Source organism: Dermochelys coriacea, chromosome 1, assembly GCF_009764565.3.
Source record: "Dermochelys coriacea isolate rDerCor1 chromosome 1, rDerCor1.pri.v4, whole genome shotgun sequence".
NCBI classification, from domain to species: Eukaryota; Metazoa; Chordata; order Testudines; family Dermochelyidae; genus Dermochelys; species Dermochelys coriacea.
In genome coordinates this window covers 335698362-335711908 of record NC_050068.2, presented here as the reverse complement: position 1 = coordinate 335711908, position 13547 = coordinate 335698362, and the positions used below count along the sequence as shown (strand labels likewise).

At 39.7% G+C, this 13547-nt stretch overlaps 1 protein-coding gene across 1 annotated transcript in view; it reads right to left on the bottom strand.

The window, feature by feature from the left end:
• Positions 1-13547, bottom strand: part of SEMA3A (semaphorin 3A) — a 291534-nt gene that overhangs the window by 110172 nt on the left and 167815 nt on the right. Inside the window, 2 exon segments of the mRNA XM_043497991.1 lie at positions 5452-5459; positions 6581-6698. Coding sequence (XP_043353926.1) covers positions 5452-5459; positions 6581-6698 — 126 coding nt within the window.

Below are 13547 nucleotides of genomic sequence, written 5' to 3'. Positions count from 1 at the left end.
ACAGTTCAAAACTTGATTTCGTTTCCTGCATGTAAATGCTCAAATTGTGAATTTCAAAGCCAAGCACAAATAATTACCAACTTACATTTCTGTCACTTTAGACAGAGATTCCAAGTTACCAATGTGTAATTATGAAATATGCAAGGGCAGAACTGAATGTGCTAAATGACAGCTGAAAGCCTAAGATGCTCACATTCCCTGTCAATGATTAAAGTTCGACCCCTTTGCTAAACACTTTTTTCCCAAAAAATATATATTTGTACCACATTCAAATTTTTAACATAATGGGCCAGATCTTAGAATCATAGAATCACAGAATATCAGGGTTGGAAGGGACCTCAGGAGGTCATCTAGTCCAACTCCCTGCTCAAAGCAGGACAATTCCCAACTAAATCATCCCAGCCAGGGCTTTATATGCTGATATAAAATGGCATAACTCCATTCTTTTTTCATATAACTTTACACGCTCTAGGTAGGAGACCAAATGGATCAATCTACTAAAAATATTGTCACAAACGTTTAGAGATCAATTTTCAGCTGGCATAAGGACCTGCCTTCCTTTCGAGCATGTCATAAAATGAATTGTATCTATAAATCTAAGTAGTTGTGCTTACAGCTACCTGACTTACATCACAAATTAGGTAGCTAGAGTGACAAATGCTCTGATTTGTGTCCACAATTCAATTGTTGGTGTAAAATGTGAGTCCAAAACTGTTAAAAAGAAGTTCTATATGTACATGTAGTGAGACCTGAAGGTGCCAGCCACTGCTATTTACACATCATCTATGATATCCGTATAGACAAACTGCTGTCAGAAATAAACTACTGACTCCACCTAAAATATCAAAATAAAAGTACTAAGAACCCAACACAAAGAGGCTTACTTAGGAAATGGACTTCAATTGGCGTTTTCCTGAGTAAGGAAGTCAGGACTGAGCCTTGAAAAGTATCAGTAGCATTATCTTTTGTAGCACTAAAGTAATGCAGCTAAAAATAACACATGCCCTACAGTACACAAAAAAAGGGATTAAAACTTGAGCCTGATTCATATATTTATATTTTTAAGTGGGTTATGGAGTTTTTCAAAAATCTTTTATATGGGACTCAAATTACATATTTATGTTGACCTACTATTTCTGTAACTTTACAACAAGACAGAGCAATGTAACTAAAGGTACTCAGTGGAAACATAACATTGGACTTCTAGGAAATACATGCTGATGTGAGATGATGCTTAAAAATGCACGGAGATTCCAACTACCCACCTTTCGCTTCTTTATTTAAATGATTTTCAAGACTTACCGAGGACAAGCTGTTCAGTTTGCAGGCCACTCCACGTATGCAAACACTAATCAACACATGGTGGATTGCCATGCTTACATTGTTCTATGTGATACCCATTCACCTGTTTTAAATGATTGCTTGTGCTAACTGAAAGGCTTACTTTACATACCTGTCCCCAACTGATATCAATGGTAGTTGTACACATAACCTGAAAAGAGAATAGGCCCTAACATGCTTGCAATGTTTTGAGTATGTCAAGATTTATTCTTCTTAGAAGCTGAAGCCAAATCTGACTTCTGTGCAAAGCTGGATGTAATGCAAAGGTTCTCTACATGGGATAACATGGGATCATGTGAAATTCACCTAGCTGGTATGGAGTGCCAGCAGAGCTGTTCCATGTATTCTAAGGACTACTCTGGAATCAATAGTCCCCCTGTCTCTGTCACATCAGGTAGTCTTGTGAAATCACTGGCTAGATCTGGCCACCATCCTGACTCATATATTTCTCCCACACATTGACACAGGGAACATAATATAGGAGGGATAGAGTCCTTCTGTCGCTAGGAGTCCCTCAGTACAGAAGAACACTACTTATTCCTCCGACTTTTAAGCCTTTCCACATGCCACAGGATTTCATCTTTGGAAGGCAGAGATCACCCTGTACAATTCATTGCAGTAGCAAAGACAACCTTAGAATCATAGAATATCAGGGTTGGAAGAGACCAGTCCAATCTCCTGCTCAAAGCAGGACCAATCCCCAACTAAATCATCCCAGCCAGGGCTTTGTCAAGCCGGGTCTTAAAAACCTCTAAGGATGGAAATTCCACCACCTCCCTAGGTAATGCATTCCAGTGCTTCATCACCCTCCTACTGAAATAGTGTTTTCTAATATCCAACCTAGACCTCCTCCATTGCAACTTGAGACCATTGCTCCTTGTTCTGTCATCTGCCACCACTGAAAACAGCCTAGCTCCATCCTTTTTGGAATCCCCCTTCAGGCAGTTGAAGGCTGCTATCAAATCCCCCCTCATTCTTCTCTTCTGCAGACTAAATAACCCTAGTTTCCTCAGCTTCACCCTTGGCATATGAAGACAGTGCTCCAGGAGAGCAATGCTACTTTACATCAGCTGAGCATCTGGCCTCTTATGTTTTACTGTCACAAGAGTAATGAGATAGTTCCTATGTTGTAGCATTTAAATGGCATCACTATATTAAAAGTAATTGCTACAATTTTTTAGTAAAACTACAGCTTCTTTTGCTGGCATCTCCCAATAACTATAATTATGACTAGAACTCTAATATCATGGAGGTGCTTCAGATCCTATTCTTTTGCATTTGTTAATGTAACTCTGTTTTTCCAAAAATTGGAGAGTACTATGAATGTCATATAAACATACTGTTAATTGGACAGAAAGCAAGTTAGAAAGTTTACGCTCAGATAAGCCTTAACTTACAATTAAAAATATCATTTGCTCAAATGTTTCACTTAAAAACCACAGGCCGGATCCTGAGCTGATATAAACTTGTGTAGCTCCATGGTCTTCAATGGAGCTATGCCCATTTACACCACATCTGCCCCAATGAAGTGAGTTTATTGCCTCCATGCTTTGTATTATATGATGAAACATCATGTTTGCTTTTCTACCAACAGTAACTCACATTTCTCAATTGTTGTGTGTCCCTTGGGATGTGTCTATACTGAGATGTAACTGCAGCATGTGTAGGCATTCCTGAGCTACCTTCGATCAGTAGTGAAAAATAGCAGGGAAGCTAAGACAGCATGGTCAGAGGCATGGGCTAGGTGCCTGGGACCCTGGGTACATACTTGGATGGTGAGCCTGTCTTGCTGTGGCTTCACGGTGATATTGAGCACTCTAGTTTGATCAAAGGTAGCTTAGGTATGCCTAAACATGCTACAATCACTTCTGCCAAAGCCATTAGACACTCTCCTTAGGAGAAGGGTGGTTCTCCATTGCTGCAGGAAAAAAATATTTAAATGCATCTTAAAAGGATGACCATTACTTGGAAAAGTGCACTCTGGACTTCTTCTAATGTGATATATTATGGGGGGGGGAGAGGGAAAATAATGGAAGGTATAATTTAACACAATTTTATGGGTTGTACCAAGGGTTTTTTAAATGTACAGAAACCGGAAAAAGCAAATATGTTACAGGTGGTAGTATTATATAATTTCAGATGCAATAGCTTAAGGTTTTATATACATCATAAATCTAAACAAAATGTAGAGCTCCTTTATCGAGTAAGGATGAGAAATGAACTGCAAAACAAGGTGATCCCAGATCTTTTAGGTTCATACTGTTAAAGATTATTGTTAATCGGGAGAACGATCACAAGAGATTTGGGAGGAGACAATTAAAGATGCTGGGGATGGCTTGTGTAAATCAGCATTGTTCTGCTGAAGTTAATAAGGCTTCACCTATTTAAACCAGTTGTGGATCTGGCTCACTATTTTGTACTGCCTGTCTCAGTGTGCAAGAGATGGGAGAGGGTGCAGGGAGACATCTAGCTCCTTCCATCCCTAATGCAAGGACCAGGTATAATTGTAATTCCTGCACTCTTCTGAGCACAAGGACTGCTCCTGCTAGCACCCTGTGGGGCACAAGCTACCCCAAAGAGGACAGTGAGAAGGCCAAGTCTTGCTCTCTCCCCCATTGTAGCTGGCCAGACATGTAGACAAATGTATGTTGCATTCTGGGTTAGTACTGCTCTGTGCCTCCCTGTACTTATGGTTTGTTCCTTCACGGCACACTCTGACTTACAGTGATTTATAATAATAAGGGTAATACCACTAAGAGGTTGATCTGCTCCCACTGGAGTCAATGGGAAATTTGCCATTTGTTTTAATGGGAGCAAGACAGAGGCCTAAGTTTCTCTCCAGAAACCTTTATAAAAGAGTTGTGGGAGAATGTTGCCTCTTTGGGTCTCTCTTTTTATTGTCTCTGGCTCTAGTCTTGGCATTTTTAAGGGAGTCCTTTCAGAAATCACTGTTATTTTTCTCTCTAAGTGTTTCAAGTATTCCTTTCCAAATCTGGAACAGGTTTAAACAAGATCCTGCCTTTCCCAGGAAACTGATATAACTCACAATGTATTTATTAGATTATGTATGTTTGCGGGTAGCATGTTCTGTCTGATGAATTAATCTTGCTTCTGAGGCAGCACAGCTACAAGCCTCTGGTGCTGGAACAATTTGTAGAGTGGGGTGCTGAGAGCCATTGAACCAAACTGTAAACCTTGTATATGATGGAAACTACTTCAAGCCAGAGGGTGCAGTAGCACCTCCAGTACCCTTACTTCCAGCACCGATGCTACATGCTGCCCCTTACTCTGACTGGATTGTGAGGTTACAGCCTGAGGGCAGTGATCAGGCTCAGGAGGACCAAATGACAGCAAATTCAAGGATTTAGACCATCTTGGTAATTACAGTTCATCAAAAAAGAAGCAAATGCAAATAAGTGTCTACAGCTCTAGGGATATATTCATCCCAATGTCAAAGTCAGTGGTGTTACACCAAGGTTGGATCTGGTCCCTAGTGTTTGATCATCCTTTCCATAAATCCTTGATAAAGTGTGTGAGTTTTACTGTATGCTCATAAAACAGCCAAATGTAAAAGTAAATGATCTCATACTTGCTATCTCTCCGCAGATAGCTACATTTGGCAGATAGCCAAGAATTGATTGACACACATCTTACGGAACTAGAGTTAATTAATATGTCTACCAATTCCCAAATGGATCTCAGGAAGCAGAGAATCTGCTTAATGCAGTAAGCAATGGCATACTGTGTGTGGTCAAGAGACAATTACTAATTGCCAAGACTACAAGCCATAAAGAGCCACAAATCCTTCTACTAAGCACTCCCGTCATCTCCCCCAAAACCTTATGCTTAGAACATTAAGAAGGATGCATGTTTTGAATATTAAAAGACATTTTTGTAGAGAAAAATCACTCCCAGACTGTTAAGTCATCACTCAAAGAATCTGTTATTTTTTCTATAAGAAGCAGAATCCAAATTTTAAATGACTGAGGGTCATTCATTTAAACAAAGATGTCTTTATTTTCCTGGCAATCTGCAATCCTGAATGTCAACTCCATGAGGTGACTCTAATAATTTTGCTTCAGTGATCAGAGCAAGTCAATGTAACACAACTATGGATTCTCCCTCACCCCCCAGAAACAACAGCACTTCCCCCCTCAGCTCCATAAATTAAACAAGTGATGGATGAAAACACATCAATAGAATTTGTTCTATGAATTGAAAGGATCCAGAGAGCAATAGCCACCTAGAGAACAAAGGCAAAGTGGCTTCACTTATTTGTAGACTTATGCTAATATTACAATAAAAGTTTAACCTTTTAGGAAAGAACAAAGCAGAAAATGGATCAAACCTAAGACACCGCCCTCATCCCCAAAAGCTCCAGCTATGTAAATCAGCATAGCTGCATTGATTTTAGTGGAGCAACATGGATTTACACCAGTGAGAATCTGGTCCATCAGTTTTATATTTAGTTAAATAGTGGAATGAGCTCTTCTGAGTCTATTCCATGCTTTCTGCAGCACAGAGCACAATACGGTCATTCAGTAAATAAATAACAAAAGCAAGGGGAAGGATAGCAGCGACAAAGGTAAGAACATGAAAACCAGGCCTCAAAACTGTGTCAGGACAAATTGGAGAGCTGAGAAAATGCTTCTGTGGTCTTGTGTCGTAATTCCCAGATGGGAGAAAGCTGCTGCTATGTCAAACTATACTGACTAGGAAGAGACCTGGAGGACAAAGCTGGCACTAGAACAAAGGTGTTGATAATATTGTATCCTCAGATAGCTGATATCTGTCATGAACAAAAAAGGAAGCACATTTGATTTTATAAACCAGACAAAACGGATGTATTTTTATTTGTTTAATTTTGGGGAACAGGTAATAAACATAAGAATGACCATACTGGGTCAGACCAAAGGTCCATCTAGCCCACCATCCTGTCTTCCGACAGTGGCCAATGCCAGGTGCCCCAGAGGGAATGAACAGAACAGGTAATCATCAAGTAATCCATTCCCTGTCACCCATTCCCAGCTTCTGGTTTAATACTGTTCCTATGCATAAATCAGAAAACACTGGAATCAGAAGTTGGACCTATGGAAGCCACAGTAATCTAGCAACTAAATGTGCTGCAGAAATTAGTAATGATCCATTTCGGCCGGAAGAGGTCTGGCTAAACGTCAATAAAGGTTTATGATTGTTGGGGGGGGGGTTTAAGAAAAAGTATTAAAAATCCTGTTTTTACCTCGGGATCGTCCAATCTCAATATAGGTGCAAACTGGATGAAAAGCCCCAGTTCCGCAGGCGTACAAGTGAGTCTGGTTGTAAGCTTTAAGCACCTTGATAAAATTAGCACATTCTTTCTGTGAAGGAAAGAAAACACATATGCAAAGTGAATTCTAGCAGGGATGACTAACGGACTAGAGTTACCAACTTTCTAACTGCACAAAACTGAACACCCTTGCCCCACCCCCTGCCCTGCCCCTTCCCCTTCCCCTCTCCAAGGCCCTGCCCCTCCCTCCATCACTCACTCTCCTCCACCCTCTCTCACTTTCACCAGGCTGGGATAGGGGGTTGGGGTGCAGTGGGAGGTGGGGGTGCAAGCTCTGGGCTGGGGAAGAGGATGAGGGGTTTAGGGTGCAGAGGGGGCTCTGGGCTGGGGCCGAGGTGTTTGGAGTGCAGGAGGGGCTCAGGGCTGGGGCAGGGGTTGGGTGCAGGAAAGGGTGAGGGGTGCTGGCTCTGGCCGGGCGGCATTTACCTCAGGAGGCTCCCAGAAGTGGCGGCATGTCCTGCTGGTTCCTAGGCTCAGAGATGGCCAGGTGGCTCCACATGATGCCCCTGCCTACAGGCATCACCCATGCAGCTCCCATTGGGCACTGTTCCTGGCCAATGGGAGCTGCGGAGCTGCAGCTTGGTGCGGGGGTAGAGTGTGGAGCCTCCTGGCTGGCCTTGCACTTAGGGACCAGACATGCTGGTCACTTCCGGAAGCTGCACAGAGCTAGGGCAGGTAGGGATCCTGCTTTAGCCCTGCTGTGCCACTGACCAGACTTTTAGCAGCCTATTAAAATCTCCCAGATTGCTTTCAATAGTCACCAGGAGATAGATGCTGATTCTGGTAGATCCAGGCTAATCCAGGAGGGTTGGCAACCTTATAATGGACGCTCCAGTGAGTTAGGCATGTTTGGCAGAATGAATGGATTTTACAGTTATGGTCCTTTTATGATGTTTGTAAGGCTTGTTTATTATTGGGCATTTCATTACTATTTTGAGTTAGGGCCTACCCCACATAGCTAAAAAAATACATAGAGACAATTTCCCTTCTTTCTGTTTGAGGTAGTCTCTGCCTTTGTGATGTAGGTTATTTCTCCATTCGCAAAACAAATCTCATGTATAGAAACATGGCTGCCCAGAATAAAATAACTAAGAGAAATGTCTTCCTGTATTTAATTAACTAAAAATTTGAAAAAATGGGCAGATGGGATGAACTGATACAAAAGAAATCACTGATATAACATTTAAAATAATAATATGCATACTAGCTGCAATTCATAACCTCCGCTGCCTCAACTTTACTGTAATCACTTAGGCCTTGATTCTGCAAAGACTTATGCACATGATTAACTTTACTCACTGCAAAGTTAGTTGGACTACTCACAGTACATAAAGTTAAGCATGTTCACAAGTCTTTGCAGGACTCAGGCCTTAAATTTTATACTTTAAGTAAATAACAAACTGTCACCAATTCTATTTATCTTTAATTAAACATTATTTACCTGTTTTGCTAATGATACCTTATACTATTAAAAAGGAAAGAAATTTTAAAATCTAATTTGCTCATCAATATGTACATGGTATCTATTTATTTACTTTTTTGCATTTCCTTCTGTTTGAGCCATGAAAATGAATATGTCAGTGTCACTTTCTGATATCTCGTGCTCTGACATTAAGCTGCAAAGCCTGGATTGCACACTGCAGAGAAACATTTAAATCCAAACAACATAGAAACTTTTTTCACTGAATGTTAATTTTTACAAAATGAATGGAAATATTTTTATTGCTATTTGGTTGAATACACCTTTTGAACAAGATCTAGAATTTGGGACCTAAATTAATAGTTTTTCCTACTAAATAGTGTTCTTAAAATCTAATTTACCTTTACTTGTGGAGGAAAATTTGCAATCAACAGCAAACAGTACAATGTCAGAATGGGAACAAATGAGGAACAGTGAAGTTCTATTGCCCACTGGGAACAGGTAGAGTTTATGTTCTTAGTCCTGCAAATTGATTCATGAGATATTACCGCATGGAGACCCATTAACTTCAGTGGGGCTCCATGCAGGTGCAGTCTCCACGCATGTGAATAGCTTGCAGGATCAGGAAATAGTGGCCCAATGCTTAAATCACTACCTGCACAGAATTCCCATTGACTTCACCAGATTGAAGCATCAGTTCCTATGACTTGTTTGTGATGAGAGAATGAAAGAGACTCTCAAGCACAAACCATGGCTCTGTGAGAGCAGGTGAGAATACAACTCCTAGATCTGTTATAGGCCACCATACAGGCCAGCTATAAAAAATTCAACAGGGATAGAACAGTAATGGCACCCTGATGTATTAAAATGTAAGATACACCTGACATTGTTCTTCAGATTTTTTTTGTTTGTTTTGCTTATGTGTATTTGCATAAAATACTGACATTGTATTAAAAAGAACATCCCAGGAGACACACATGCAGAGTCTTACAACATCCTTGGCTCCAGTGCTGACCAGACAAATACACAAGTTATCCTTCCAACTGAGATGGAAGAGAAAACACAGAGGTAGTTAAGAGAATCCAGCAGGAAATTGAAAGAACTGGAGATGTATGTTTTGCAAGTGTTGTCTCTTAATGTTTTTTAGCTTGACCTCTCTTAATAAAAACACAAAGACATTATAGACAGACAGATATACAAACACACACACAGACATATATTGTTTTACATAGACACATAGACTCCCATTCAGTGCCACAGTGATGGGGTTAAATGATTAAATAGACTAAATGATTGTAGTTTCATTTAGATGTAGGATATTATTCCTTGATTCTCTCAATTTTTATTTTTAATGTTGCATAAAAGAAAGAAGGGAAAATCTCTGTTGAAAGTGCCTGAGTATTGACACAGCATAAAGCCAACACATGCAATACTAAAGATGAACAAAAACTGAAGTTATGTATTCTGGGGTTTGGTTAAACGGACCAAGCTATGAAGTACGCTTGATTTGGCCGTGTAAAATCTAAAACTGACTGATGAGATTTGCAAAATCAAAAGGATGCTGATTTTGCTCACTTGCAAACATCCTAGGCCAAATTAAACTACACTGTAACATCACTCAGCAACACACAGGACTGGGCTTGTAATGATTTAAAACAAGTTTTCAAGCTTTTTAAGAAAAATCAGGTAAACACAGTCCACAATACATTAGGAGCTAAGGGCAGACAAACACACCATTCAGTTTAGCAATTTTCACAGTATATGGGCTGATCCTCAGCTGGTTTAAATCAGTGCAGCTATATTGAAATCAATGTAGCTACATTGATTTATACCAGCTGAGTATCTGGACCATATGTACTCACACACTAAACATGAACAGACAAATACTGCTTATCTGCTTATCTCCAGTACAGAGTGAGAAGGTATGAAATTGCTAAATGCATTGAGGGCTAGATCCAAAGCCCAGTAAGTCAGATTTTGCTCTCATTTACATGGGTGGAAATCAGGAATAATTTCATTGACTTCAGTGCAGTTACTCCAAATTAAACCTGTGGAAATGAGAGCTGAACTCTTTCCATGTCTTTATATGCCATAGTCGGCTCTCAATTACTCTGGATTTATAGCAGTGTAACTTCACTAATGTCAATAGAGGTGCTTCAGATTTACACAACCATATCTGAAAGGAGAATTTAGCTTCCTCTCTCCAACTTTTAATTCTTTCTTGATCCCCGGTGGAACAGATTTTAACCATAGATGTCTGAGAAATACAAGAGCTAATTAAACACTAGGAGGAGATACTTACAGCTATAAACCTTTGACTATAATAATATTATATTAATAATAAATTATTTATATAACATTTAAAATTTCTAGATTATTTCTAGATAAATTTCTAGTCTAGCTAAAATGACTAATATAGCTTCTCTGTGTTTTACAGCTGCATAAAGTAACCATTAAAATCTGTAAGAGTAAATTCTCATACACCTCCCTAACAGATTAGATTTCTTTATACATTTTACACAACTTTTAAAAAATAAATAAAGGGGGGTATTAGACCACAATAAATGACATAAAAATAAAGTTATGATTCTGATTAAAGCCCTGATCTAGTGAATAAGTTCATAGTGAAGTTTCCTGCTCTGTCACCAGGTCAATCCTGCTTGCACTTAAGACAATGGCAAGACGCTCCTTCATTTCTTAAACTCTACACTCTTTAGAGTTCTTTTGTTCCACATTTGTACAGTGGTTTGCACAAATGGGGTCCTGGTCCATGATGGGAACTCCTAGGTGCTACAGTGATGATGATGATGATAATCATAATAATAATAATAATAATTCCAATGGGAGTGGAATCAGGCTCTGCACTGTTGCAATGCAATGTGTGGCACTGTTGTGTCACCAGTATTATCTGTGCATTATGGAGTGAACCTATGCATTATGGAATGACAGTCTGGTTTTTCAGAGTGACCTCTTGACTTTTCCTACCTTTTGGGTTTAGGGGAAACGAGAGTCTGTAATGTAACAGTTTGCAGCACTTCATATGAATTCCGTCAGGCTCAACATCTCAACATATATTGACACCAAGGAATCTACTACAATTCAATTTTAGTATTGTAAGAGAGCGCTTTCCCACTGGCATAATTATTCCACCTCAATGATAGGCAGAAGCTATGTTGGTGGAAGAGCATCTCCCGATGACCTAGCGCCGGTGTGGACATCACTTTAAGTCGATATAACTTATGTCACTCAGAGGGGTGGCTTTTTTACACCTCTGAGCAACGTAACTTTCATCAAATTAAGTGGTAGTGTAGACAAGCTCTTAGACTGTTAGTTCAGACCTCTGGGTTCTGCCACTAGTTTGCTATATGTGACTTTGGACAACCCACTTAACCTCTCTGTGTCTATCAAACAGGGATGACAATAATTACCTATCTCACAGATACCGTAAAGCTTAATTAATTAATTAATGTTTATAAGACAAATGCAGAGTCTTAGATGAAAGTTTCCATCTAAGTACAAAGGCCCAGGGCCTTAAAGGTACTTACCTTTGAGCTCTGAGCCAAAGTATATGGTTGTCAGTCTGTTCAGGCCTTAAAGGCTCCACCAGTTTTACTAGAGTTCTACTTTTCTATCCCTTCCTAATGAGGCTGGCATGCTCGCATTCACATACCTCTAACTGTGAAACCTGGCACATATCCCTTCTTCTTGAAGTTGGTGACTGTATGTGTCAATTTCACTACAAAGCATCCATCCTGCCTTCCTGGCTCAAGGCCTGGAATGACTTAGTCTGTCTCAAACTGGGCTTGTCCCACTTGGCAGCAGGACATATTGTTGTCATGCCCTCAGGCCAGCAGGATATTGTTAATGTGAAGGACAATGCCAGCAGAGTGGAGTATTTAAGTACATGAGCTCAAAGTGTAAGACACTGGAAGCCAAACAAAGACAACACAAGAAATATAGTACGTCAGTTAAATATAGAAGATGGGAGAATATGTCTACAGGAGCGGCAGGAACAAAATGAACAGGAAGTAACCAATAACCAGAAACTTTAATGTGCAAATTGTCAGAGAATTTTAAATGCTGCATGTGCATTACTTTTAGCCTCATTGTTCATTTATCTTGGGTTTTGACTTATATTATTTTGACTATATTATATTTTTACAGAAACGTCAAGATTTAAAAAAATATATGGACATTTTTGCATCAGGGCACTTTCAGTACTGTTCCTCTTCAAGAGGAATAATGGAAAGAGGCCATTTAACATTTGGTTGCTTTGGAACTGGGTATCACAAACTTTTGCATGTGTGTGAGAGCAAGGTAGATATGTTCAAATTATTTTTAATCTATTACTACTACGTAGCATGTTTCAGCCTATCAGTGCTTTACTAACATTAATTTATATTAGCATCACAAAACCCCTGTGAGGCAAGAAAGCATCATTAACTTATATTAAATGTGGGGAACATTGGATTTGCCAGACTGAATCAGACATCTAGACCAGTCTCCTGTCTCTAAAAATGGCCACTATTAGATACTTGACAGAAAAGGGCCCCGGAAAAAATTGCAGAAGGCAGTTATGGAATAGTAGGCCCAATGGGGAAGTTTCTTCTTAGTCCCTCACATTGGAGGTGGTTTATCCCCTGAGGCACGAGAGTTTATATAGACATGAGGCACAATGCATAAGTGACTGTAAAAGCCATAGAATGATTCAGTGTATTAGATCTCTGGAGTTCTTGGTTCCCTCTCCTGTGCTCATGTACTATGTTTTCATCATGTACCCAATCCTGCTCCCACTAAAGTCAATGGAAATTAAGTTGCTACATACATTCGCTCGAAGATCCTCAGCTGGTGTATATTGCTGTTGATCATTAAAGTCAAAGTAGCTATGACAATTTACATCAGCTGAGGATCTGTCCCAGAGTAAGAGAAGGGCCAATGACACTCCTCTTGCAGACAAATACTCTAGCTCATCTGCAGATCTTCATTATAAAGTGAGAAGGCATTAAATGCTCAAATGTATTAGGGACAGATCCACAGCCTGGTAGGCTCAATACACCTTGTTAGAGTCCCTAATTTGTCACTCCTCCTCCATGCAAATATGCATGTATACTTTAAAAAGAGCAGGGGAACTAGCCTAAAGAGGAGATAAAGTGTTAATTAACTGTTCCAGCAGAGCCGCCTCCACCTGAGGATCAATATGTCTGTCTCACTAACAAAACATTTACATTTATTTTAAGAGGTTTCCAATATTTGTGTATCAAATTGATAGAAGGGACTATGCAGAGAGAGATTAGCCTGAAAAAATAAATTACAAAGAAAATGTCTACAAGCAAAAGCATAGAAGCCAAATGCAGAATGATTAAAAAACAAACACTACAGATATGTAACACTGATTAGGCTGTGTTATGCAGACTTTTCCCGGACAGCTACAAAAATAAAGTCCATCCATCTGTCAAAACA